Below are 25,644 nucleotides of genomic sequence, written 5' to 3'. Positions count from 1 at the left end.
AGAGCGAATTCGCATCCGTTTGCATCATATTGTGGATAAATTCTTTGACTCGATTATGTTCTTCTCGGATGGTGCGCAGATTCCTGACGCGCGGTATGCGAAAAATTTCACATTTGTTCGGGACGATAGAAATACGAGTTTTGCATGACCGTCTTATTTAAAACGAAGGCACGTTGGTCGGAATGTTGCGAGTAAAAGATGGCGAAATTAGTCGCCCACGAATTCTTCCGCTTTGTAATCATATCGGTAATCGGAAAAATTCGTAACGATAATCAATACAATACCGGGAGAGCGTGAAACTTTGGTCGAAAATTCGCGAGTCACCCAGTAGAGCGCAGCACATAACAGAATGATAAAACATGTATTTTACACTTGCTATTATTAATTGCTTTGACATTTACGTGCCATAAGAGTCAAAGATTAATCAAAGATAAAATATATGTTTGCAGACGCAGAGAATTCACATCTTATTTCTTTTAAAGCAGGTTTTTTTTTTTACAATATAGTAAATAAAATTTCAAAAAATGTCTGAATACAAAAATAATTATACGAACATAAGCAGTTAGTTAAAAGATTTTTATAGTTACAGATTGAGATATAAGCATTTTATAAAATTTATGATATACATAATTATATTATTTATATATTTTTAATTGATATAAACCATAGAAAAAAAAAATAATTATTCATATTTTTTAACAAAGACGTTGATTTTTTAAAATTTTCTTTAAAATGTCCATACATATAAAAAATATATGAAATTGTTGGAAATTTATATTTCATTATATGCAAGATGAAATGAGATTAAATAGGCTTCGTGACAAAGAAAAGGATTTGAGTGTTTCTATAAAAGCACTATTATAAAATACAGTAATTTATTAATAATTAGTCCTTTATCGTCAGCTCATCATGATAAATTAAAACTTGCAGATATTTCATCTTCCTCGCTATACACACTACACATTTTGTCACATTTTGTCTCGCAGCTTATAATATACAGGTCTCGGTTTTATCTTCTATTTTGCTCTTATACATATATATATATATATATATATATATATATATATATATATAATTATATTTATTTATAATAGCATGTGGCAATTTGATAAATCCGCAAAATTCTAGTTGCACATACACACTTGTCCACTCGCTCGTGCTCTTTCGTTCTTCCTCTCTTTCTATCTCTTTGTTCTTTCTATATGTCATATATATATATATATATATATATATATATATATATATATATATATATGCGCCTATACACACATATACGCGCCTCTCTTTGTCATAATGTCACATATCTTTTTTTACTTTTTACAATCGTACACGGCATACGCCGGATGATGCGAGGGAAAGAGATTACAGTCGACTCAGAGAATCGCAGAGAGCGGCGGATATTATCGACGATTACCGCGTGCTTTCCTTTCCTTTCCTTTCTTTTCTTTTCAATCGACAAGAGAAGAAAAACAATCCAATTGAATCGACATACGTTCGATTCGCGAAACATTTAGCTAAATTGTAATTGTATATTAAACTACTTACAGAACATCGCGAAAGAAAGCAATAGAGACGATATATGATTAATTATAAATTATTATTACGCTTCTCGTCTACACCGTTAACTCGTAAAGTACATGTGTACTACGCGTCGTGATATCTTTGTCGATTGGTCGTAGGAAAGGCCAATGTACGGATCTCGGAACGTGCGAAGACCCTTCCGACACGACGTCTTTGATTTACGGCATAATTTTTCGGACACACTATTTACATTGTACAATAAGTATAATCGCGCGTGGGTCGCCGCCGACGAACGTTCCGATATCCGCGCGTTTCCCGTCAACTTGGAACTCCTAAAACGGCACGACGTCAACGGCACACACTTATCGCTTACGAGGAATAGAAACGAAACCGCCTCGAATCCGAGAAGAATCACAGATTTATCTTCTGCGCGCGCGAGAGAGAGAAAGAGAAACTATCTCGCTCCTTACAAGATGAGAGATGCTTCGCGTGTGGTCAATAAATAATAATGATATTATCATTATTATCATATTATATATAATAATAATGATATTTGGATCAGGTATATTAGTTTTCCTAATACATTAATTTCCCTATCAAAAATTTGATACGAAGGCACGAAACGACTGGGAAAATGTAATTATGACTGCGATTTTTCGTGCGGTTCTTTCGTATCACCCGGTGCGCTTCGATATTGCGGCATCGCGCGCATTGGCTTAACAATTAGTTTAACTTATTTTACACTTTGATTATACATATATATATATATAATAACTTAAGGTCAACGAAAGCAGTATGAATAATCTGTAAACTGCGCGTTATAATGTAATCTGACGAAAACTTTATCGTGTATCATCATTCGTAAAAATAAATAACAATCGATGTCATCCATACACCATAATTATTTAATTAACGCTTTGCTTTGCCGCGCAATTTAATGCTAAATATGACTCCCACCGCTTACAATGACGATTTCCATATCACTAAATTCAAAATTAGACGACCGAAAATCTAATGTTAAATTTAAGAAGCAGAAATTATAGCATGTTTTGTATACTGTGTATACATGCTGTGTGTACGCAACGCGCGCACGTGCGTGTACATACATACATATATACATACACACACACACACACACACACACACACACACACACACACACACACACACACACACACACACACACACACACATAAATAATAATATTAATATAAATTATATATATATTATATAAATTATATATAATTGTAAATTATATATAAATTATATATGTATATATAAAAATTATAGGTATGTATATATATAATGTATGTATGTATATAAATTATACGTATATATGTATGTATATATGTATATATGTATGATGGATGTATGGATATATAAATGTATGATCGTACGTATATATACATGCAGAATAATCCAAAAGCATCCTCCATATCGTCTGTTTAGTTTAACAATGTATATTCTTTTTTTTCAACATTAGTGACTGAAAAACAATGTGTACAGCGCCGAAAATACAGCCGTTATGTACTCGAAAAAGTTTATTAAGGAGTAAGACACGAGACGCATTGCTCTCAAGGATTCTACTAGATATTAAAGTATTTGAAAACACCTGCTGCTCTTCTCAACTAGAGGCTTAACATCTTTCTGTATCCTTAACTCTAAATTAAATTATTTTCTTTATACGACGTATGAAGATAAATTCGCGAAATATATCTAGAAATTACGCTCGAATCTATTCTACGATGTATACACACAGCATTTAAAAAGGATGAAAAGAGAGAGAGGAACATAATGTTTTGACTTGATAAAGGTCATGTGTGGAGAGACTTTAGTGGTGAAATTTTAAGAGATATAATGCAAAGTATTATCGCGTGTAAAACGTGACTAACATGATCCTGCTAAAATTATGCGACGGACATTCATAATAAAGTACAAAAAAAGCAAGTGTCACAAGAGTGTTCTGTTCATTTGTACTATATAGACATTAGAGACATACAGCAGCGGAAGTCCCTGTGATGTATAAAGTTTCTGTGATGTATTATTTCCGTTTTTCTTTTTATAAGAGATACTAGAGCTTACAAAATCCGTGATAAGAACCTACCGCAACAGGTAAAGTACACCAGGTACTTTTGGTAATTTCTCTATATTCGGGCCATTTTTCGTAGCATAAATTTAGAATCTTTTTTTCTTTTTTAGGAACTCATAATAATAGCTAAGGTAGATTAGAGTCATTACGAATAGATCTGAAATGAAATTGCGTGGTGCAATGCAGTGAACAGAAACTTGTGTATCGTAGATGAAAATTAAGAGCAAGTTTTGCGTTTTTCAGATGACTCTAAGCTATACGCGCGAACATATTAATGTTAGAACTTTAGAGCTATATTTTATAACGACTAAATGGACAGTGTCTCTCTGATCAACTTTTTCATAGTATTGCCCATCGTAGTGGTCGACGGACTAGAAGTCGTGAAGGACATTTTGAAGAGGTACGGCTGTATATCTGGATACGAAGTGTCAAAGATCAAATCTAGTTCGGCCTGACTCGGCACTTTTGGAACGTAATCGTGTCGATTCATGACCTCGGTGATATAAAGGATTTTTTCCGTCAGCAGGTCGCCCACTTTTTCCCGACATATCTGCCGTTCGTGTTCGGTGGCCAATTTGATGAGTTCAAGACGTACGGTCCACACTTCCCATGGGATACATTCTGGTTGAAACGGCCAGCGGCTTTTTTTCCTCTGGAAGAATTCTAGAGATATCTGACCTGAGCCTGGACTGTCGGTGGAACGAAGAGCCTCCGAAAAGCCCGATATCTCGCGTTTCAGCGTCTGATCGAGATACACCGACGAGCAGCAGACATAAGTGAGATCAATGAAGTCGCAATCCACATCCTGGTATCCCACAGTACCCACCGAGTAGCTGCCTTCCTGTTTGTACTTGAATTTGCCGAGACTTCGATGGAAGAGCACGGTATGGAATATACTTGCCACCGCCTCGTCCACCTGGCGTCCCTCCATACTCAATTCAAACAGCTGCGTTCTGGCATTCATGACGATACCTGTGTATATTCAATGAAGAAAATTAATAAACAAGAACAAATTTAAACAAAGATAGATTCACAAGAATGTAATTATTGGAGGAAGAATTTGTAGAAATAAGTTATACTAAATTAAAATGCTCCGTCGCTATCAGATATTTTACGACATGCATGAACCAAGTAAAAAATGATAAACAGATTAACAGATTAACAGATTAAACGATAAGCTGTTCAGAAACACAATAACAATAAAATAACAGATTTATAATTCACGCTAATGGTGGGGTGCACAAAGATATACAATGACTCACAGTATTGTGTCATTCGAGTCGCGGTAAATACAAACGACAATGAAACGCAAATGCATAATTTGTCACGAACGATTCTTATCAACTTATCAAATTAATTTAACAAACATAACAACGATCTTTATCATCGAAATCTCGCCGATATCCGATCGTGCAAGAGCAAACGACTAACCTCGAACTTGTCAAGAATCACGTAGACATGACGTGTTAACACGTGTATGTCACATCCAGTATTGCGACTGAAAGATACGCGAAACCGAGGATGCGGACAATCGTGCGTTCGCGCTTTTTACGTAATAGTCAACGAGACGTCGGAAAAATCAAGAAGCCGTGCATCGGATGGGATCGCGAACACACAACGCGCACCGATCGCGCTAGCTAGATGTAAACTAACTTCGCCACTTCCTCCCTCGGTATCGACGCTTCCACTCTCGATCACCCCGCCTCGCCGTCCTCGCCGTCCTCGTGTCGAGCGATGGCGGACGCAACTAGGTTAGTTTCTCGCGCTCGATTCGTGCCCGCTGACTTGGTGACTTCCGCCGTCGCAGGTCTCGCTGCTCTCTTCCATCGAGGCAATCTTCCCGTTTTTTCCTCGGTTCACCACTACCACTATCACCGCCCTCGCCCTCGTCCTCGCCGTCGTCGCCGTCGTCGCCGTCGTCGTCGTCGCTGTCACGTCCTCGTCACGTCGCCGTCACGCCGCTCACTCGAAAATACCCCGTTACTCCGAGTCGCTCATTCGTCGAGCATCTCCCATCGTCCCGACCCGACCAGTCCCGACGACGGGGGAGCCAGTCGTCGTGCACGCGCTCGTCCTCTCCCTCAACAGCAGCGACAACAGCCAGTGACCCGCTCCACACGGGTTTGTGGGTAAACAACAGCTGTGCTCGTGGCACACGCCATCTTGACGCCGTGTTGCGACTCGCGCTTTGATACCTGGTCCCGCGAGGGCTCCACGTTCTCCCGGAACGTATGTTTTTCGTATACACACGCGCGACAAGAACCGAATGGGAACGAGTGAAGGAAAGGAGCGAGAGGGGGAGGATCCTCTCGACAGGATCACGACGAAAGAGACGATCGTTCGGACTATCAGCGACCTGCTCAAGTCTCTCTCTCTCTCTGCCAACCCGAATGCTCTGGTGCTACATCATGAAAAACGCGCGTCGTACAACGCGTATTAAACGGCACAACAGAAAGATCGATCAACGTCCCTCGTCGGAGCAGACACTACTACTGGTTCCGGTCCGCCGTGCTCCGAGCATATATTGTACTAATCTCATCCACGGAGCATGTATCATACGTATACTACCTGATTCGTGAAATTGGCGCGAGACGTGTCGCGGAATCATCGACGCCGCGCATGCGCGGCTCGATTGGTGAAATGACGCTGGTAAAAAGGCGCGAAAGAAACTTCCGCGTCGGAAGTTTCGACCCGATTCTCCTACGTTCTTTCCAATCGGAATAAGTCTTCCTCTTATCTCAGGTATCTCAACTTTGTTTTATTATTTTAATCACGAAAATCTTTATATTTATTTGATCTTAATAATCTTTTATCAATAGTCTATGCAATTCCTTATAAGGAATATATGGAGATACAACTTTAGATATATAAAGATATATATTTTCTTTCTCTCTTGTATTACATATAAATATATTTCTCTCTTTTTCTGGTGTCCTTAGCATATGGCAGCCAAAAATAGCGCGATGAAAATTTGTAAGGATAAAATCGGAAAACGCGAGAAAGAGAGAGAGGGGGGGGGGAGGGGAACATTATCTCTCGTTTATAAATTTCCAAAGTTCGTGTATGTTGACGTAGCACGGAGACGTTAAGCGATACGTTTAGTGCCGGTCGATTTTTGTCGCCGTGTGGGATATATTATTTTAGTATCGGGTTTACACAAAAGACCCTTCATGCTGTTTATTTAACTTGAACTTTTTTATCCTTCTTACCTTACCGCGCACTTCCTCCCCGTTGTTCCGGATGCCATTCGGCGCTACTCCAGCAAGAGATGTCAATCGACCGACAAGTTAAAGACATGCGTATATGTGTATATATAAAAGAATTGAAACTTAATCATAAGAATATCTAATTCTAATTAAAATGATAAAAGTGTTCTTAATAATCGATAATAATTTTCTTGATTATTTATTCTATTTTAGTAATAAGTATATAATCAAGAAAATTATTATCAATTATTAAGAACACTTTTATCATTTTAATTAGAATTAGATATTTTTATGATTTGAGAGAGAAAGAGAGAGAGAAAGAAAGAAAAAAAAGAGAGAATATATATATTTCATTAAATATAATATAAAGAAAATTATCGAAAATCTTAAAAACATTTTATTTTGGACTAGTTGATATGCTTTGGTATTATAATTATGATTACAATATTGATATTGCAATAAATGAATCTGTGAGACAAGGAAACAATTTTTCCGCGAAGATATAATAACAAAGATATAATAATACTCTTACAAAATGTTCGATAAATCGAGAATTTCAAATCTCTCGTTATACATTTTTGTTATATTTTTCTTTGTAAAAGGAAACAAAAATAATATTTACTCTGCTCGTTTAAATTTATTTTCATTAAAGCTGCATGTAAAAAATGCATGAGAGACGTATAAAAATTAAAATATAAATGACATTCATAAATAAAATTATTTCCTTGTCGCGCAAATGGATTTATAATCGTTATCAATTGCATTAAAAGTAAATTAATAAATACTAGAAGAATAAGGCACTCCGGAATAAATAAGGCGTGAAAACGACAGCACTGTCATAGTTCCCAGCTGGTGGTCGTTTCTCGTAGATATCGCTCGTTAAACTTTGATTAACTCAGATTATCAGAATTTTTTTGTTAGAAATAAGAGAGCTGTTGCTCTCCCCCCTGAAGATTATGGCGCGTCGACACGCTCTGATGCCCCGAATGATGGAAGTTTTGGATATCATGAGTTGCTTGTTGTCCTCGATACTGATTACAGCTCGAAGACGTCGAGGAGGATACGTTGCAACTGTTGTTCATAAGTGCGGTAGCGTTGTTATTTTGAATAGCGAATGGCCACGACTGTAATATCAAGATTATTCTTATTATTTATATGAAGTTTAAATCAATACTTCATAAGTATTTGACATCTTAAAGAGATTATACTGCACCGCGCATCATAATTTTTTAAATATTATTAAAATTTAATATACTCTTTCTCATATAATATTAATTTTTCTATTAAATTGTATGCATATTATGGTTATTGATGTGACTAAGAGAGATTGATATGAATATGCATATAAATTAAAAATTTGTTTATTGTATATTATATACTTTACTTTAAAATTATTATCAATTTGATTTTATATGAAGAGAAACATTTTCAGAGATAAAATATTCTTTGATCTCTACGCGGAGAGAGAGGAGGGAATCGAAGAGGCAACTATTTCGCAGCGGAAAACGGCACGTTTCTTCAAACAACGGAACTAACTTAGAATTAATGGTGGCAAAGGGTGGGTAGATGGTTTTTGGAGTGATTCGATCCACCTGGACAGACATAAACAGAGTGGATGACTGCGAAGACGATGCTCGCCTCGCGACTCCGAGTGGATCCACCTGGACTCGATGTTATTCTACAGAATTATTATCAAGTTGAAAGTCCGATTGTAAAAGCGAGAAATAGTTTGGATATAACTCTCTCGAATTCCCAGTGAAATTGGTTTAACTCCGCGCAATTCTTGAAATATCTTATACAATTATATATCTAAATTAAGAAATACTAATGCATCAAATGAAAATTTTTTATAGTTACGTCTCGTTCTTTTCCGTTTAGTTTATGTTTTTATAAACGGATAATTTTGATTATTATATTATTATTAATTATACTTCTTCGATTTGGGTTTCTATTAACAATTCAATTCAAGATCAATATCAATATTGTCTCTGTCAAAGTTACTTAGAATTAATTAAAATTCAACTGATTCTTCGTATATCATCTTTTAATGAAAGGGAAAGAATGATTATTTAAATCTTAAATAGGTCTAATTTTTAGAAAAATGGATACGGATACTCACCAAGGCAAGCGACAAGGACTTGGTAGTTTCGGGGTGAGCTTCGCCGTCGTCTCGAAGAACGGCTCGTAAATGTGCAATATACGTTGAAGCAAGTCTTAACGTATCCAGCTTGCTTAATTTAGTATCCGATGGTACCCATGGTAGTGAAGTTTTGAGTCTTCCAAAAGCTTTGGATAAAACTCTCATACGAGCTCTTTCCCGAGCATTGGCAGCATTTCGCGGCGCGCGACTGTCTATGTCATCTTTCATGTATTTCTCGTCGGAAGGATATTCCTCCAATGACGATGTCGAGGCGCGTCGTTTGCGAGGCATTCTGTTATATTACAGCCATCATTAATTATATAATATCTATTATTAATTAGCAATTCAAAACGATAGTTATATGACACTTCCATAACTTGTGAGATACATAGTTATCGCTTATCGTAAAAAAACTGAATGAAGCAATTAGTTTAATCAGAATGTAAGTCTCTTTAATATGTCAGCAGTTTTACTTTATTTTTGCAATTTTATTTTATTTTTTTGAAAAGCAAAATCATGCACATTTCTTTGTTTATACAAAAAATGTAACATTAGATAAAATGTTTTAAAGTTTTTATGTTAATATTGGAAATTTAGAGCACTGCCTAACTTTAAAGCTAACACAATCGAACTGTTATAATATGATTAGCGTAATTAATTGTCTATTGATAAATAATGATTATAAAATTAGTCAATTATGAAAATTAATTCATAAAGAAATGTAATAATGCAAACGAGAATTTTTAAGATTTAGTTACATCAAATTAAAACACAAGTATTAAATGAGGAGAGTTTCTTTTTGCATTTTAATTTTACTTTCGCACAGTATGTGAAAAGTCTTTTAAAAGATTTCTAGAAAGCTAAAAGCTTCATACTTTATCCGCAAATCTGTTTTGAATACTTAGTTGCAAAATGAAATTTTACATTTAAATGCTATACTAGAAAAAAATGTACGATAAAAGAAAAAACGTACAATTAAAAAAATGTTATTTCTTCTAAACACGAAAAAGCTTGTAAAGCTTGGAATAAAAATGCGCGTTTTCAAATATAATAATATTCTTGATTATTATTTTAATCACTATTTAAATTAAGATTTCATTTTCTTGACACACACATTCACAACAAAAATCACGTATAATAGAATCAAGAGTTGTAAAAGAACACAAATGACAAGATCTGAGATTATAAACTGCCGCAATTTGCTATTTCATTTTTTATAATTTGAAATTATCTTTAATGTAATCAAAGATAGGAAAAAAAAGGAGCTACATGAATTATTTAGAGTAATATGTATAAAAGCGCTACCTTGTTTAAATGGTTAAGTTTAATGTGTGTAATTAGGCATTTAAATGATTGATCATGATTGTCACTTGTGTTCAGACAACGCAATTAATTATGCAACTTGCTCGATACCTGCTGCGTGACCGATGTGTTTTTTTTACGCGATCACGAGTATATCTGTCAGCAGAGCAGAACGTCGCGATAGATCGCCTCTCCGGCGTGAAACTAATTGTTAGTCAAAGTTTTCGAAGTAAAAGCCGAAGGGTGGGATGCAAAAGAGGAGTAACATGAATCGAGAAAGAGAAAAAGACAGATAGAAGATGTTATTTGGAGGGGCGCGAGATTTGGGACGTCCCGAAAACCAGGCGGAGCTTTCGAACATCCCAGCTCCCTAGCTCATTCGTCTCATCTCATTTTCCGAGATGCTGCTCGATCCAATCGCACAGCATCCGCGTAGCCACCTGGTACATCCTCTTCCTGATTTCTTTCCTTTCCTCTCTCTCTCTCTCTCTCTCTCTCTCTCTCTCTCTCTCTCTCTCTCTCTCGGAAACTCTCGGGGAAAAGACTAAGACTCAGAGTTAAACGGCTATATTAATACTATTATACTAAATTGAGATATGCATTTAATATAGTATTTATACATTAAAACAGCATAAAAAATAAATTTAACAATATTCATAACATTGAATTAATATTTAATAATAATTTTAAGTTACTCACAAGTCACAGATGGGTTCGCTCCCTTCTGTTCCTCGTTCATTCAGATTTTCGTTTCGAAAAAAGAAGGGTCGCCTGATCTATAATCCATTGAAAATCCCCGTCAACCGGCAGTCATTCATTTCGTTGAAATTAGGATTCGAAATGGATCCTGTAATATGAGGTTTGCGTTGACCCTATTGATCCTACTTAATATCCTGAAGAAGGCGCTAAATTATTACTCGACAATTTCGTGAAAGCTATCTGATACTCTCCGACCATTTTTTAAAACTGTAAATATTTTATGATACCATTTAAACGTAAAAGCTTCTAGCAAATAACAATAATATATTCTATTAATCTAGATCAAGCAAAAATATTTTAGACAAATAAATTTGGTATCGATACTTTTTTAATAAAAATGATTAATCAAGAATCATATCTTATTGTTAAGAGTATTATTCTATTTATTATTACTTTATTTCATCAAAAATTAGTGAATTAATAGCTACGATTGCTTTTAAAGTGCAATAAAGATTTAATAACAACGGGAATAAATAAGTTAAATAAGTTAAAGATCAGAAATATAATGTTTATTATTTTCATTAAATTGAAAGACAGCTAATGTTCTTCTGATACGTTTAAATAAATATTTATTTTAGATAAAAGAAGCATTTAGAAATAGATGGCATCAGTTATTCAATGAATACAATATCAATTATATCTGTAGATGACAATTATTATACATATATTTTAAAAGTATGTCACATAATATTTATAATTTAATAAATATTTTTAGTTTGTGAAAAAATTATTTTATAAATTATATTTTTTGCACAATTTCTTATAAATGTTATCGCTGTTGTTTTTTCTGTACAATTAATAAAAATGATTGACAATCTTAAAGCCAAAAATATATTTATACATATATTTTTTAAATTAATTTGCTTGAAACATGACATCTCTCATATATTTTTCTCTTTTTATACAGATATATTTTATATATTTTTCTTTTTATATAGATATTTATATTTCATTAGAGATATATATTTTTTACATTAATTTATTTGAAACATGACATCTCTTATATATTTTTCTCTTTTTATATAGATATTTATATTTGATTAGAAAACATCTAATGTTGAAAATATTGAGCGAATATTTCAATAAAAAAATCTTCTCATGCGTATGTTCGGATAAAAATCTCTTGAAATAAAATTCAAAGCTAATTATTAATTAAGATATGTACAAAAATACAAAATTCGATTTACATCATCGCACGAATGACGTAATCGCGCCATTTTGATGTAGTTCCCCAATTTGACGTAAGATGCCGCCGTTGCATATCGCCGCGATGCGTGACATGCGTGTTAGACGCATTTGCGAAGTCGGGTCGGAGTCGAGCGTGTCGTGAAGTATCGTGGCTTCTTTTTCTCCAAGGTATTTCACGATTTTTTCGGTCAGTCGGTGCTCTCTCGTTGTACACACGCGGGATCGATTCAGACCCTCGTGTCGACGACGATTCATGAAAGCGGCGACGAACGCTAGATCCGCCACCGCGTCTCGATGTAACGACATTTCCGGAAGGCGACTCGACGTCCGTTCGCGGAATTTTTGGCACCGACCAGTCATCGTTCAAAAGAACGTGAGTCACGAAATTGTATTAAATTAGCGCACTTAATTTTATCGGAGATTAAAGTCTGCTCAATTAGAGAAGTTAAGTTTCGCGATGTTGACAGTGCAAGATAATGCGGTGTGATTTGGTAAAATATTTAATTACCGCTTCTTTCAAATAATCACTTTTATCGTGGATATTGTTTGAATATTCGGAATAAGAAATATTACTGCAAATAATATTTTTTTAATTAATGAGAAAAGCTTGTATTTTTAGAGAGTTTTTTTTATTTATATTTTAATTGTTGATTTAATAGTTTAACACATCTAGAGTTTTAAAATTACATAATAAAAAAAAGGCGAATAAAAAATTGATTTTACATGTTGCTACAAATAATATATATGTTTCAATAATTTTAATAATAATTATTATATGTAGCATTGATTATATAATATATGACTATAAGATATCTTTATAATTATGTATAAAAAAAATATTGTTATTAACTATAAAGAAAAAACATATAACAAGATGACATTTATAAGAAAGTTTATAAAAAAAATACAATTTATAAAATAATTTTTTTTTCAGAAACAAAGAATATTAAATTATAATAAATATATTATAAAGAATATTAAATTATAATAAATATATTATAAAGAATATTTTAAGTTATAATATATGTATAATATTTTTATATATACCTGCATAATAACTGTGTGATCTATTTCTATATATTTCTTAGATATTTGAATATGTCGAAAGAACATCAGCTGCCTTCCGATTCAGATGAAGATGACGAAGATTATGTTCCTGATCGTGTTGATAGTGACGTAGTATCTGAAGTAGAATCTGAAGGTGACGTTGAAAGTAGTCCAGAGGATGAAAATGATGAGAATAAAAGAGAAATTGGACAACAAAAAGGTAAAAAAAGATCTAAGGTACGGAGAAGTGTAAAACGTAAAAAAATTATAGAAAATAAATCGAAAGTATCAGAAGAAGAAAAAGAAGTGGAAGAATGTAAAGAGACAAAAGAACTTACTGAAGAAGAAGAAAAAAAGAGAGCTGATTCTCTTTGGGCTGATTTCATGAAAGATACAGGTAAAGTCTTAATATATATGTATATAGAGTAAAGCATTACATATTACAATTATATAATATTTAATTAGCTTTATCTTTGTTATATTATACAAAATAATACTTTAAAGAAGTTTTATATCTTAAAGAGTAAAGTACAATGATCAGAAATTAAATTTTTTTATTTATTATCTATTAAAATTTTAATATTATCCTATCTGCAATATTATTATAATTTTTGAATATATATTTAAAATTTTTGATATAAAGATATATTTAATGTTACACACACACACACACACATACACAACACACATAAATTACAAAATAGAATCGATAAAAATATATAATTCTATTTAAAACAGATTAATAACACCTAAAAATTCAAAAGTGTAATTTTAATAAAATATATTATTTTATAGCTGTTGTGTCAAAACCAAAGCCACAAAATCCAATCAATAGATCGAATGAAAGATCACCACCAATACAAAAACCAAAAATTCAAGAGAAAGTTAAAATAACTAAAATTTTTGAATTTGCTGGTGAAGAAGTGAAAGTTGAAAAAGAAGTATCGGTTGATTCTGCAGAGGCCAGATTATCACTTTCCGCAGCTGAAAATTCCACAAAATCATCAGAATCTGCATCTGCAGCGAGCAAAGAACGAGGAAGAGGCGGCATTAGGCGTGCCGGATTAGGCGGCATTTCTTCTGTTCTGGGACAGATTGGGAAAAAAGCCAAAATTAGTACGTTAGAAAAATCCAAATTAGATTGGGATAATTTCAAGAAGCAGGAAAACATAGAGGAAGAACTCAATACTCATAACAAGGGCAAGGATGGATATTTAGAGCGGCAAGATTTCTTACAGAGAGCGGATTTACGACAGTTCGAAATCGAAAAACAATTACGAAATTCTAGCAGGCGCAGTACACGGTGAATTCGCATTTTCTATGTCTCTATATGTCTTTTTTTTCCGATATGGAATCCTAAGATAATAATCGCGGTATAAGATATTTTCTCGCCGACTTGCCAAACTTGAGCGCTTGTTATATACATTTAGCCTAATTCATTCAAGTTTCGCGCTATGTTTTGAATAATAATACGCAAAGGGAACAATGTTGCCTCGTTCGATTCGATGATAAACTGACTATGCTACCGATCGGCGGTCTCTTCGAGAACCGATCATTCCAGTGTTTCAGGACTAATTTCTCATGCATACATAATGTAATAGCTTAATTTACTCTCAGCGAGCCTTTGCCTCGGCCTGATGATCACACAAAACTTCGCATCGAAGCAATATGTTTGAAGCTTTTGACGCTTCTTGGAAAGATTATGTAGAACTATGTAGAATGTGTCCACCGAATATTTTTTTATTTTGTTTCAGTGGGAACGCGCGATATGTTTGCATGTGTAGTGTGAATATACATAATATTCTGATAATAACGATTAATCGGAAGTTACGAATGAGTATGAAGAAATATATGTGTGTTTTAGGAATAACATAATGACACATAATGACATTGATTCATGACCACTGCCTTTTGGCAATGTATATGAAATACAGTACTGTATTTATAAATGGACCTTGTAATAAGTAATGTAGATTACATTGAAGCAGTAACAGCGAATTTTGTATATCACTGTTATCTTAAGTTCTCAATAGATAAAATGGTACACATCGTTACTTTCATACAATGTACTAGACAGCAATATCGACATGTAATGTAACACGTACATAAACATACTCAATAATTCTCTCAAATAATAATTCTCCATTCAACTCAGGTTAAATCCTTCCTTGATGTACCGAATTTGAAATATATTTTAGTGTAATTCCACATAGGACTATTTTACATTTGTGAATTCTTTAACATTATCTAATAAATTATTGATAAGAAATCATATTTAAATATAATCTGTTTCAGAATATCAATTTTTTGCAGTATATCCAGGCAGATATTAAAGTACTATGAAACCCAAATATATTTTTTAAAGTATTATAAAACCCAAAAATAATATTTAAAAAATGCTCTGTATAATATATGTTTTGTATTCACAGGTACACATAATTTTTTTTCCTTTTAATTTGAATATCTTTTTTCAGATGTTTTATTTTATGTACGGACATATACATATAACAGGAGATATTGTAAATTTAACACACAATTTTGAAAAATTAATATATATTAGTATTTGAGAAAAATTACAATATTAAAAATGTTGTAATTGTCAAATGATTGAACTCTCATATTAGAGATACGAGTAAAATTAAATACCAGATAGTTTTAAAAAATTACTTGGAGAATATTAATTTTTAGATTTGAAAAGTCTAATTGTGCGTGCACCAAATCTATTAATTTCTTTACGAATGGTGTCTAATCCTTTGATAATTACATTGCGTTCTTCACTAGAAATTTCGATAATCAAACGAAAAGATTGTTAGAAAGTGCATTTTAAAATAATATGATCTCAAGCGTGCTAACTTTGTTTTTTCTTACGATAATTCATTCGGATGTTTAAGCCGAGATTTCTCTTTAATGGCCGATGGATCTGCAGTGTGTCTGCTCATTTGAATATCATTTCTTAATATGCTTTTAGATGTCAATTGATTCGTCCTCTTTCTTCGTCTAGTCTGAAAAAGTCGATGATTCAATAGCAATACGAATTCATGTTATTTTAGCATTTAATTTGTCTTTTTATACTTGATTATTATATTATTTTTATATTGATTGTACACGCATTTTAAAATTAGTACAGATTTTTTTTTTACAAAATGGAATTTATTTTTATTCTTTTTTAAATTTCTAATTAAGAAAGAAAATAACTCTTATAAAAATGTGTTATTCAATATATCTAAAATGTTTCATTTAAGATACATAGTTAAAAAGATTATTCATTAATGCAATTTTTATATACATATATATTATTATCATTATAAAATTATAAATTAACTTGAACGCAGCAACATTCGTGATCACTCGAAAGAATCTCACGAGACGACATGCATTTACAAGCTCTTAGCTCATTCGAATTACGACCTCGCACACAGATACAAAGCGTCGTGAAACAGTCATGTCTCAGTCGATCACTTTCTCTCTTCGAAGTCTTTTTATGTCGACGACGTGATCTTTTCCTCCTCTTTCTCCTCTCCGTAGACATGTTCTGTGAATTCGCGTGTCCATGCGAACTTCCACTCGGAGGATTGTGACGTTCTGTGTCAAAAATTCACATGAGACATTCGTGAACGAGTCCACTAAAGTGTCAAATATTTGGTTTGAAGATTCTTTTTAAGACGTTTTTTTTCTACCACTTTTGCGACAGGTACATATTTGCTGTATATAATTCTGGGAACTGCCGGAAATTCGTTCAAACGTGTTCGTGCTCTTGATGCTACAGGCACAAATCAGAAAATACACTAAAGTTACTATATTTTAATACTTATTAAATGTGTGTGTGTGTGTGTTTATTTAACATAGATATATTTTTAACTTCTTTAATTTAAATTCGCCGTGCTGACAAATATTAACAATATAATTGCAGAGTTTAAGATAATTATTTTTCAAGTTAATATTTTCAAAAACATTTGCTTGAGAACTCGTGTATTATTTAAAAATTTTTATATTATTTTTTTGTCTTATTTGAAGCTTATTATTTTTATACTAGCTATATTATTTTTTATACTTTTGAAGAAAGACATACTAAATATTAATATGTATACTAATACCGTGAGAAAAAGTTACTGTTATTTTAACTTAGAAAGGAATTTGGTTGAGTCAGTAAGTTGGCATGGAAGGAAGAATTCTTAAGAAATATGGAAAAAGCAAGGCCAAGTTTGTTTCGCGTGAGATCAAATGTTTCATGATATTAATGATGATACATATGTTAGTAATTTATTATTATATGTCTTACTGTAATTTTTGTCGTAAATGTGTTAAAATTGAACTTCCAGAAGTCAATTGCGAGGCACGACATTTCTTACTGAAAGAAATATAATGTAGTAAACTAGTAAAATTGTAAAACCATTTTTTAATTATAAATATATTTTCTACTATGTTCCATTAATTATTATCTTTGAGAAACTTTTTTGATTTTGCTTATAGCCATTTCTTCAATTTTAATATATTACTTTGTTACTAATATAGGTACTACTATAAATAATAATATATATTGATAAATTACTTTAAAAAGTTAAATTTCAGAAACTGATTCATATATATTTTGATAACTTTTCTGATGACTTTTCAAATATCTATAATATGTGTAAATTAAGTACAAGATAAATACTTCATAATTAATTCTGTTTACAAAAAATCCCGCACGTTAAATTAATTCTTTTCAGAAAATATTCTAATAGTAATGAATTATTTAATACTTTTTGCAGGCTTTTGATTTATTAAACAACGTTTTCGAACTTTTCGAGTCATCTTTCGAGTGCTTTGATTCTTGTTCTGTACATTCCTGTTTTCTATTTTGTGATGCAGTAGAAGTGCTCAGAGAATTTCGATAAGGCGTTGAAGACGGTGTCGGATCTTTCTCTTTGTTCTTGTATTTATGAACGCTATCAAAGATAAAGACAATATTTAACAAGTATGTACACATAGTCTGAAGTTAAACTGTGTATATTCCATAGTCTTATCATAAAACGTGGTATTTCATGAAGATCCTACTTAATGGCATTTCATAAAGAATCCGATTGCAATCCGATTATTAGATTTTTACGAAGTGGATCTTTACAAAATGCTGTTTTCTAGTAAGCTTACAAGAGATATGTGTACACGCTATATACAATTTAAAAAAAAATTTTATTACATGTAATATTATTGCTTAATTAATTATATACAATTTTATAGCGAAAGCTGTTTCTTACGTCAACTTTTCTTTATTTGCAATACATTTTCGATCACGACATTGCCTTGGCATTTTTTGAATTTACAATTTAATTAAAACTTGCATTTTCCTTAATCGATAAGTATTTGCTGTAATGTTTAACAAAAAATTAAAATTATTATATATAATATTTAATAATATCATTAATTGACTCACAAAACGTATGTTATTCGTATAACACTACATATTTCCTAATTATCTTCTTCTCTTTTGCATTAGAAAAAATTAGACAATTGTAATGATTCTTTTTTGAAACATTTTTTTTCATCTGCGAATTATGTACGTTTTAAAATCACATTTAGTCATAATTGATATAAACTTATTCGATTTTTATGTTGAATTAAATTTTAACCTACATGCACATAACGTAAAGAAAATGCACGACTTTTTGATTGCATTTTTGATTGCGTCTAACTTCAATTAGATTTCAGAAGAAATAACTATAATTATTATTATAATTATAATTAATATTATAATTTCAGAAAAATCATCTCTAACTCATTATTCTGATATTTTCATCATTTTTTTAAGTATGTGACTATTTTTCTTTAATAGCGAAAAAATTCTTTTTGCTCTTTTAATTGAATGCTAATGATTAAAAATTATTATTTCTGCATTTTTCATCGGTCACATGGATAATTAGTCTTTCGTAAAAAACAATGACGTCCGGTTTTGCAGCGTTCGCGATTACACACTCTCATCTGCGATGCATATCGAACGCATCCCCGTCGTCCGAAGCATGTGATGCAACCGATAGCAGGAGTATCGACGCCAGACTGGCGGCCGTTAGTTCGCGACCTTGCCATCGGCAATTTATTCACCAGCCGGAATATCTTAGCGCGGCCCGTTTTCCTGCCTCCAGCAGGCTCCATACATTTTCCGTATCGCGAGCAATAAAGCTTCTTGTCCTTCCGAATGTCGTTGTCCTTCTCACATTTTCAGTTTTTGACAACAAAAAAAAATATATATATATACATTTTTTTTTTCATCGTCGAAAACTGAATTGTATATATGTGAATCATGTAGAGAATAACGGTTTTAATCCTCCTTTCGGATACCCAAGTGATATTCTGAAACCGCATCCCTCTCTATATTATCCCTTCTATCCATGTGGTCGCCCCTTCCTAAAGGCATCCATTCGAACTGTGCAGACGGGTGAATTAGTTCGAATGTTTCACGCTACGTGGCGCAGATACTCAAGCGTTACTCGCATTTAAAATTCGGTGGCGCGGTTATAAAAGAGCCCGAGCGAGGACTGAAAGCATACTTACCTGGCGTAGAGGCTACCGTGATCAACAAGGCGGTTCCTCCAGGGCGAGGCTCTTCCATTGCACTACGGTTGAGCTGACCCTTGCGAATATCCCTAATGTGGATATCTCGGACGTATAATTTTTGTTAGTCGGGACTGCGTTCGCGCTATCCCGGATAATAGAATTATAAAAATAATTATTAGGTGGAACAAGTGTGTTCGGTAGAAAATTATTTAGAGTCTAATTTTTGTAAAGGAAAATATTTTTCTCCTTTACGCATTTAAATTGCCTCTCTCGACGTATAAAATGATTCAAAGCGAACTTTCTACATATTTCAGATTTTTCGGATTTTATTTTCCATTCATTCTTTTTAAAATTATATTATTACAAGATAAAGAGATGACTGATTATGAGAGACCAGAAATAAAGTCTATACTCAATGCATTTTTTTCAAAGATTTTTCTAGCATCTTTTATAAATCAATAATAAGTGGAAAATAAAATATACTTTCATTGCATAGATTTTTCAATCTTAATTACGAACAAAGCAACGTTAAAAAAAAGTAATTTAAATGGTTAAATTTAAATTCATTTTATATCTCTCGTAATTCGTGTACTATATTTTATATGCAAAGTATGGGTTTGCAACAACAATGTGGATATGAGTGTATATCGGATAAGTGCTCGCGAAAATTTTCTAGTGTTATTTTAAGAAACACAGAATGCCTGAGCACGAGATGAGAGAATTGACCGACGCGCGAATCCGCATGGCAGATGATAATAATTCTTAATTGAACGCAATTTTTAAATTAATGGGCGAAGCGAGCTCGAGGAAATCGAATTTAATTTAGCGAGAGGTGGATGTCGAGCGATAATCGAGATACATATGTAAGTATATATGTAACTGCACACCTCGTTTCGTACATAAGCTTTAAGTGTATCAACCTTCGATATGTAACTCCATTTCCTGCGTTCCTGATGATGCAAGATAGATATCTCGAGTAAATAATATTTTATTTAATTCTTGACTTTTTCTATCGTAATATTCCAATAATATAAACTGTCAGATCTGAATCAAATTTTGTTTTATTAACTACGTAATATTTCTGAAAACATAAAAAAATATAATATTGAACAAAACTAAATCTATATTTAATTATCAAGTTTGGTTTTTTTCTTATATTAATAATTATATATATATATATATATATATATATATATATATATATATATTATTCGCTATGTACTTTTTTTATAATAACGAGGTTTATATTGCAGGTTTATATCACAGTTTATTATAATTTATAAATTAAAGTTAAGAAAATATTTGGTGATAAATATCATCTTATGATACAAAAGCACAAAGCAATTTAATATAAAAAAAACTTTTGCAGCTTATAAAAAAAGTCTGCAAGGAGTGTATATAATCGCTTTAACAAGCTCAATTTTTATTAATAAGATTTTGATAGAGAACATCGCAATTATTAGTGGTAAAAGGATCGAAAAAAGGACGATCCTTTTTTTCATCGAAGTACCTATTTTGCTTTGATATTGTCTTACACATGCAAAGAGGATCGCCGATTCCTTTCGTTTGACTTGCACATGTTTGCATAATTGGAAATATTTCATTTTTTTCGCAATAAGTACAATCGAAAACAAGGATAAGGATAATTGATACTCGAGCTGATTCACGTTCGTGATATCTCGATGCTAAATGCAATTCCTAGTGCATCTATCTAGTATATCTACTTTGTGAATCTGCAAGGCAAACCGTACTCACGGAAGAGAAGAAGCATCCGGGGATTTATTTTCATCGGCACCAATCATTTGTGACAGAAATTCCCTCCGCGAGTTGCCGTACCGGGAATTGTCTAGATACAATGTATGATGGAAGCACCCTGAGAGGAGAGATGAGGGATTGATGCGATCGTTCGTCACGTTATGACAGATAATTTCAATCGAAAATTGACGTATGGGTATTATATCAATATAATATGCATTATTTAATTATATGTAAAAATAGTAAATACTATAATTGCATTATTTAACTATATAAAAAAGTATAATTGATAATCTTTCTCACAAATAGATTTTCCTTTCTTTAATATAAGTTGGCTTCCTGATTTCAAATCAATGAGTGATTATTAGAGAGAAATTATTTGAGAATTAATTTCCTTTGGGAAAAAGTCGGATATATTACATAAATCGCAAAATTGTATCTACATATTTGAAATACCAGCTCGTATTTAGATTAATCCTGTACGTATTCGTTTAATTTCGGAAATCGATACTTCATTATAGCGACGTTGTCCATCGAGACTGTGGACTGTAGCGGGAGCATCGATGGTCCATTCACCGTTCATCGAACAAAAAGAAATTAATCCACTCGAAAATACGGGAAGCACTCGTGCCTAAAAGCACTTGTGAATCGGTATGCGGCTCAATTACATGAAAGAAATGTGGCGCAAATTAATGGGAAGCGAAGCGTGGGCCGAGATGAGAGAAAAAGAAGACACACGGAAGAATGAAATGATGTCGTTTAACTTACTTCTTGGAGTATTTTTGTCGATAAATTGATTACAGTGGATAAAGTGCCCGAGAAAACGCGCGATGTAGTTGATGAAAAACCAATTTATCCGATTTAGAAGTAAAACATCTTAAAGTAAGGTAAAAATTTCTCCTCTTTCCATCGTCTCGAAGAATATTTGAGAAAATTCAATTTCAGAAATAACGTGTATTATTCTTTTGTTGTTTCAAGTTCTAACAATTTAATATTTAAAGATAATGAATAAGTTGCTATTCTCGATGATGCAGCGTTTTGTTCGCAATGTGTTATGTCAATATTTGAACATTCTGCTATTTCGACGATGCAATTGCAAATACTCTTCAACAACACATTTACATTCCAACAGAATAAGTCACATCAAATCATACAATTTGATTGCATAGTTGAGAGTCATGTATTTTTATAAACTATAAATACATTTAATTTTTTTTATTTTTATATTTTGGACAGGTATTATATATATTTATATATCTAATTATTATATATATAATTATTATATTTTGTTTTTATTTTCTAAGCAATATATATATATATATATATATATATATATATATATATATATATATACATATATTATGCGTATAAATATTTGTAAAATATTTATTAATAACTTTTTCTATTTTATTAGAGATTTTTTTTATTCCTGATTTGATTTTTTTAATTTTCTGATCATGTATGCGTGAATTCTATCAATTAAAATCTTAATTTTATTTATACTTTTATTATATACATATACATAAAACATTCCATGATTTAAAAACTTAAGAAAAGCTAAGTTGTGAATTTTCATGGCCATCGTAGTCAATTAAACTTTCTATCATTACGCGATGCGACGACTTTTAATTGCGTTTACGTAAGGAAAAGCGAGACTCGTCTTGAAACCGCGACGTCGGGCAACGACCTTCGACATTGACCGAGGTCATTTCATCTCTGCAGCAAAGCAGAACTCATCTGTGCGACGCATCATTTTTCAAAGACCGCGTTTCTCCTTTCCTTTTTCTCGCACATTACCAACTTCGCCCTCGCACCTCTCATGAAAACGACCCTTTGCAATCTAAAAGTTTCCCTTCTGCGTAAAAACATGTGGTAGAAAGATCGGTTTCTTTACCCTCGTCACCGTTGCTTGTTTTTCTCTTTCATTTTTTTCTGTCTTGCTTCATCGGGAACGATCATGTTTTATGGATACTCTCAAGACGCTTGCTTCCCTAAATATTTATAGTCGTTTATTTATTTAATCTGAATTGCCAGAAGCCTGTTAGCATAATAATATATGAGTCGTTATTTTCTATTATTTGCAACAATTATCGCGACAATTGCATCTCAATATAAATGACTTGTGCAGTATATTATAGTATTAATTTATCAAACATTAATTTATTAAACTAGAAACAATTTTTTAATACATAAATAATATATTTTAATACATAAATAATTCCTTTTCTTGAAATAAATTATTGTAAAATTTGTACAAATAGATGACACACTCATATATTTATAAAATTATTACACAATAATATTTTTAAAAATAATACATAAATAGTCGAAACAATGCAAAATTATTGCTGTTTCCTTTTGCGAATTTTTTTTTTATTTTAATAACTATATTCTTATAGAAAAAAATCATTCTTCTGGATTATTCACTGTACTATAATTTGCAATTACTACGACGAATGGATATGCAAACGGAAGATTGGATTAGATTCAGTCATCTGTGGAAACCGACTGTTAATTATTCCGGAAGTTGAGCGTTCGACGATGCAGTTAAAGGCGATCTCGTTGGCAGAACAGGATGTAGGTCATAGAAAGTTGCACAAGGAAAGTGGCCCGCGATTTTAATTTAAACTGTTAGTGCATGCAAGACGAAAAAGGACCTAACCCTACCATATTGGCTTTGAAGCGCAAATTATAATTTAAATAAGTTTAGCGTACACAAAATGTGGCACAAAATATAAATCAAGTATTGTATATATACGTATAGGCACATTGTATAAAATCATGCTCCTATATAACACAGAATACATATATGTATGTTCTACAAGCAATATAGAATATGAATATTTAATATGAACATTTTTTGCACGATTGAAATTTAAAATTAATGTTTTTAATTATTTTCTAAAGAAATTATATACTCAAGAAGAATACCTCACACACACACTTCATCGACATATTTTTCATATCTCTAAAATGCGCTTTCGGTTATAATATTTTTACATAAAATATATGTAAAAAATTTCTAGTCTCTTGTCATGAATAATAATATATACTGAGACTGTGATAAGAAAGCACTTAGTAGGTGCGATAGCGTTGCAATCTACAAAGAAGAATGACGCTAAAAAGTGATAATTAAGTGTGTTACTTTTCAAATGCAAATATCCTTATCGAATAAGAGAACAGAAGGTGCATTCTCACGAAAAAAATCACATTTATATATACTGCATTAACTTCTAAAGTTGCAAAGTATAAATGTTAACTTAAAAAGATAACATTTTATATATCGACACATAGTATTTTAATTTTTAATTTGACGAATAACTCAAAATAAGTATTGAGTCATAAGAAAAATTGAATTGACAAAAAATTAATCAATATGCCAAATATTGTACCTTATATCATATCGCCAGATTTGTACATTCGATGGAAAACATCGTCTTGAAACGTCACGAAGATATCATTCGACAGTGATATTCGATAATGAAGATTCATTCGCTGACTCATATGTCGTAATGTAATCATTTTACTTATCGCAAACAGGTGTGTGGCATTCCATCTTGCTCGATTTTTATTTAGCGCTTTTATGTAAAAAATGTGCTTTATTTTTTGTAATCTTATCAATATGCTATTTATAATATTGTCATCGTTCAACATACATACTAATTATTACATAATGTTTTATATAATGATAAATATGAAATAATCTTGATAATATTATAATTATAATGTCAATATATTTAGTAACATTTTATTTTTTTATTCACATTTATATACATATAACACATATACATATAACACAAATATATATTTTATAATTTAATTCTATTCTATTATTATATGAAAAGTAAATTAAATTTGCATTTTAATGTAGTGATTTACGTATAAAATTATTATTAAATTATAACAATTTTTAAATTGTAACAATTATTATTAAATTATAACAATTTGCTTTAATTTACATTTCATGTAACTATATTACAATATATATTATACAAAAGGCTTTATCATAAACATTTTAATTGACAACATTTAATACTCTTCAATAACAGCAAAATTTAAATGGTATTAAAAATTTAGCGAGAATTGATGCGTGTAAAATTTATAGA

The 25,644-nt window shown here is 31.9% G+C and overlaps 5 protein-coding genes and 1 non-coding gene across 14 annotated transcripts in view; 3 read left to right on the top strand and 3 right to left on the bottom strand.

Moving 5' to 3' along the window:
- The window catches only part of P130cas (Serine_rich_CAS and FAT-like_CAS_C domain-containing protein p130CAS), a 184,693-nt gene that overhangs the window by 96,170 nt on the left and 62,879 nt on the right, over positions 1–25,644 (top strand). The gene's annotated exons all lie outside the window — the stretch shown is intronic.
- Atg101 (autophagy-related protein 101) lies at positions 859–6,119 on the bottom strand. Of its 2 annotated transcripts, none has more exons than XM_083080088.1 (2): positions 5,264–6,119; positions 859–4,582 (listed from the first exon to the last, which is right to left on the bottom strand). In XM_083080088.1, the coding sequence occupies exon 2, from the start codon at positions 4,572–4,574 to the stop codon at positions 3,918–3,920; it is 657 nt and encodes a 218-aa protein (XP_082936214.1). In that variant the 5' UTR covers positions 4,575–4,582; positions 5,264–6,119; the 3' UTR covers positions 859–3,917. The 2 variants fall into 2 exon arrangements, with proteins under 2 accessions (XP_082936214.1, XP_082936215.1); XM_083080089.1 differs by lacking the exon at positions 5,264–6,119 and adding an exon at positions 5,042–5,257.
- Hlh54f (basic helix-loop-helix domain-containing transcription factor HLH54F) lies at positions 7,253–10,756 on the bottom strand. 2 transcript variants are annotated; one of them, XM_083080095.1, is made up of 4 exons: positions 10,370–10,756; positions 8,936–9,248; positions 8,353–8,494; positions 7,833–7,940 (listed from the first exon to the last, which is right to left on the bottom strand). In XM_083080095.1, the coding sequence occupies exons 2-4, from the start codon at positions 9,245–9,247 to the stop codon at positions 7,915–7,917; spliced, it is 480 nt and encodes a 159-aa protein (XP_082936221.1). In that variant the 5' UTR covers position 9,248; positions 10,370–10,756; the 3' UTR covers positions 7,833–7,914. The 2 variants fall into 2 exon arrangements, with proteins under 2 accessions (XP_082936220.1, XP_082936221.1); XM_083080094.1 differs by lacking the exon at positions 8,353–8,494 and having other exon boundaries at positions 7,253–7,940.
- Positions 10,778–18,930, bottom strand: LOC145960531 (uncharacterized). Of its 3 annotated transcripts, XR_014435390.1 has the most exons (9): positions 18,694–18,852; positions 18,490–18,598; positions 17,995–18,180; positions 17,532–17,600; positions 16,930–17,012; positions 16,575–16,834; positions 16,121–16,254; positions 10,958–11,105; positions 10,778–10,802 (listed from the first exon to the last, which is right to left on the bottom strand). XR_014435390.1 is itself a non-coding variant. In XM_083080084.1 (8 exons), the coding sequence occupies exons 2-8, from the start codon at positions 18,540–18,542 to the stop codon at positions 15,930–15,932; spliced, it is 885 nt and encodes a 294-aa protein (XP_082936210.1). In that variant the 5' UTR covers positions 18,543–18,598; positions 18,866–18,930; the 3' UTR covers positions 15,873–15,929. The 3 variants fall into 3 exon arrangements, 2 of the variants coding, with proteins under 2 accessions (XP_082936210.1, XP_082936209.1); XM_083080084.1 differs by lacking the exons at positions 10,778–10,802; positions 10,958–11,105; positions 18,694–18,852 and adding exons at positions 15,873–16,029; positions 18,866–18,930; XM_083080083.1 differs by lacking the exons at positions 10,778–10,802; positions 10,958–11,105 and adding an exon at positions 15,873–16,029.
- On the top strand, positions 12,271–15,377 carry Yeti (yeti). 2 transcript variants are annotated; one of them, XM_083080085.1, is made up of 3 exons: positions 12,271–12,578; positions 13,294–13,649; positions 14,048–15,377. In XM_083080085.1, the coding sequence occupies exons 2-3, from the start codon at positions 13,304–13,306 to the stop codon at positions 14,557–14,559; spliced, it is 858 nt and encodes a 285-aa protein (XP_082936211.1). In that variant the 5' UTR covers positions 12,271–12,578; positions 13,294–13,303; the 3' UTR covers positions 14,560–15,377. The 2 variants fall into 2 exon arrangements, with proteins under 2 accessions (XP_082936211.1, XP_082936212.1); XM_083080086.1 differs by having other exon boundaries at positions 12,576–12,696.
- LOC145961158 (U1 spliceosomal RNA) lies at positions 19,773–19,934 on the top strand. The gene has a single exon (XR_014435572.1). It is a non-coding gene; the product is annotated as a U1 spliceosomal RNA (small nuclear RNA).

The sequence above is a fragment of the Camponotus vicinus genome, unplaced genomic scaffold (assembly GCF_025532165.1).
Source record: "Camponotus vicinus isolate PSW18456_S1 unplaced genomic scaffold, iyCamVici1.0 SCAF_10, whole genome shotgun sequence".
NCBI classification, from domain to species: domain Eukaryota; kingdom Metazoa; phylum Arthropoda; class Insecta; order Hymenoptera; family Formicidae; genus Camponotus; species Camponotus vicinus.
The sequence above is the reverse complement of the archived record's forward strand: the minus strand, read 5'-3'. Positions and strand labels throughout refer to the sequence as shown.

What these genes read in the sequence shown, in the direction of transcription:
- Atg101 (XM_083080088.1), bottom strand. Translation starts at nt 4,574, where the DNA reads ATGAATGCCAGAACGCAGCTGTTTGAATTGAGTATGGAGGGACGCCAG.
- Hlh54f (XM_083080094.1), bottom strand. Translation starts at nt 9,247, where the DNA reads ATGCCTCGCAAACGACGCGCCTCGACATCGTCATTGGAGGAATATCCT. An exon ending in AGTCCTTGTCGCTTGCCTTG is followed by an intron (nt 7,941 to 8,935) that starts GTGAGTATCCGT and finishes TTGATATTACAG; the next exon opens with TCGTGGCCATTCGCTATTCA.
- Yeti (XM_083080085.1), top strand. Translation starts at nt 13,304, where the DNA reads ATGTCGAAAGAACATCAGCTGCCTTCCGATTCAGATGAAGATGACGAA. An exon ending in TGATTTCATGAAAGATACAG is followed by an intron (nt 13,650 to 14,047) that starts GTAAAGTCTTAA and finishes ATTATTTTATAG; the next exon opens with CTGTTGTGTCAAAACCAAAG.
- LOC145960531 (XM_083080084.1), bottom strand. Translation starts at nt 18,542, where the DNA reads ATGCCAAGGCAATGTCGTGATCGAAAATGTATTGCAAATAAAGAAAAG. An exon ending in AAATCAAAAGCCTGCAAAAA is followed by an intron (nt 17,601 to 17,994) that starts GTATTAAATAAT and finishes TATTTCTTTCAG; the next exon opens with TAAGAAATGTCGTGCCTCGC. An exon ending in AAACATCCGAATGAATTATC is followed by an intron (nt 16,030 to 16,120) that starts GTAAGAAAAAAC and finishes CGAAATTTCTAG; the next exon opens with TGAAGAACGCAATGTAATTA.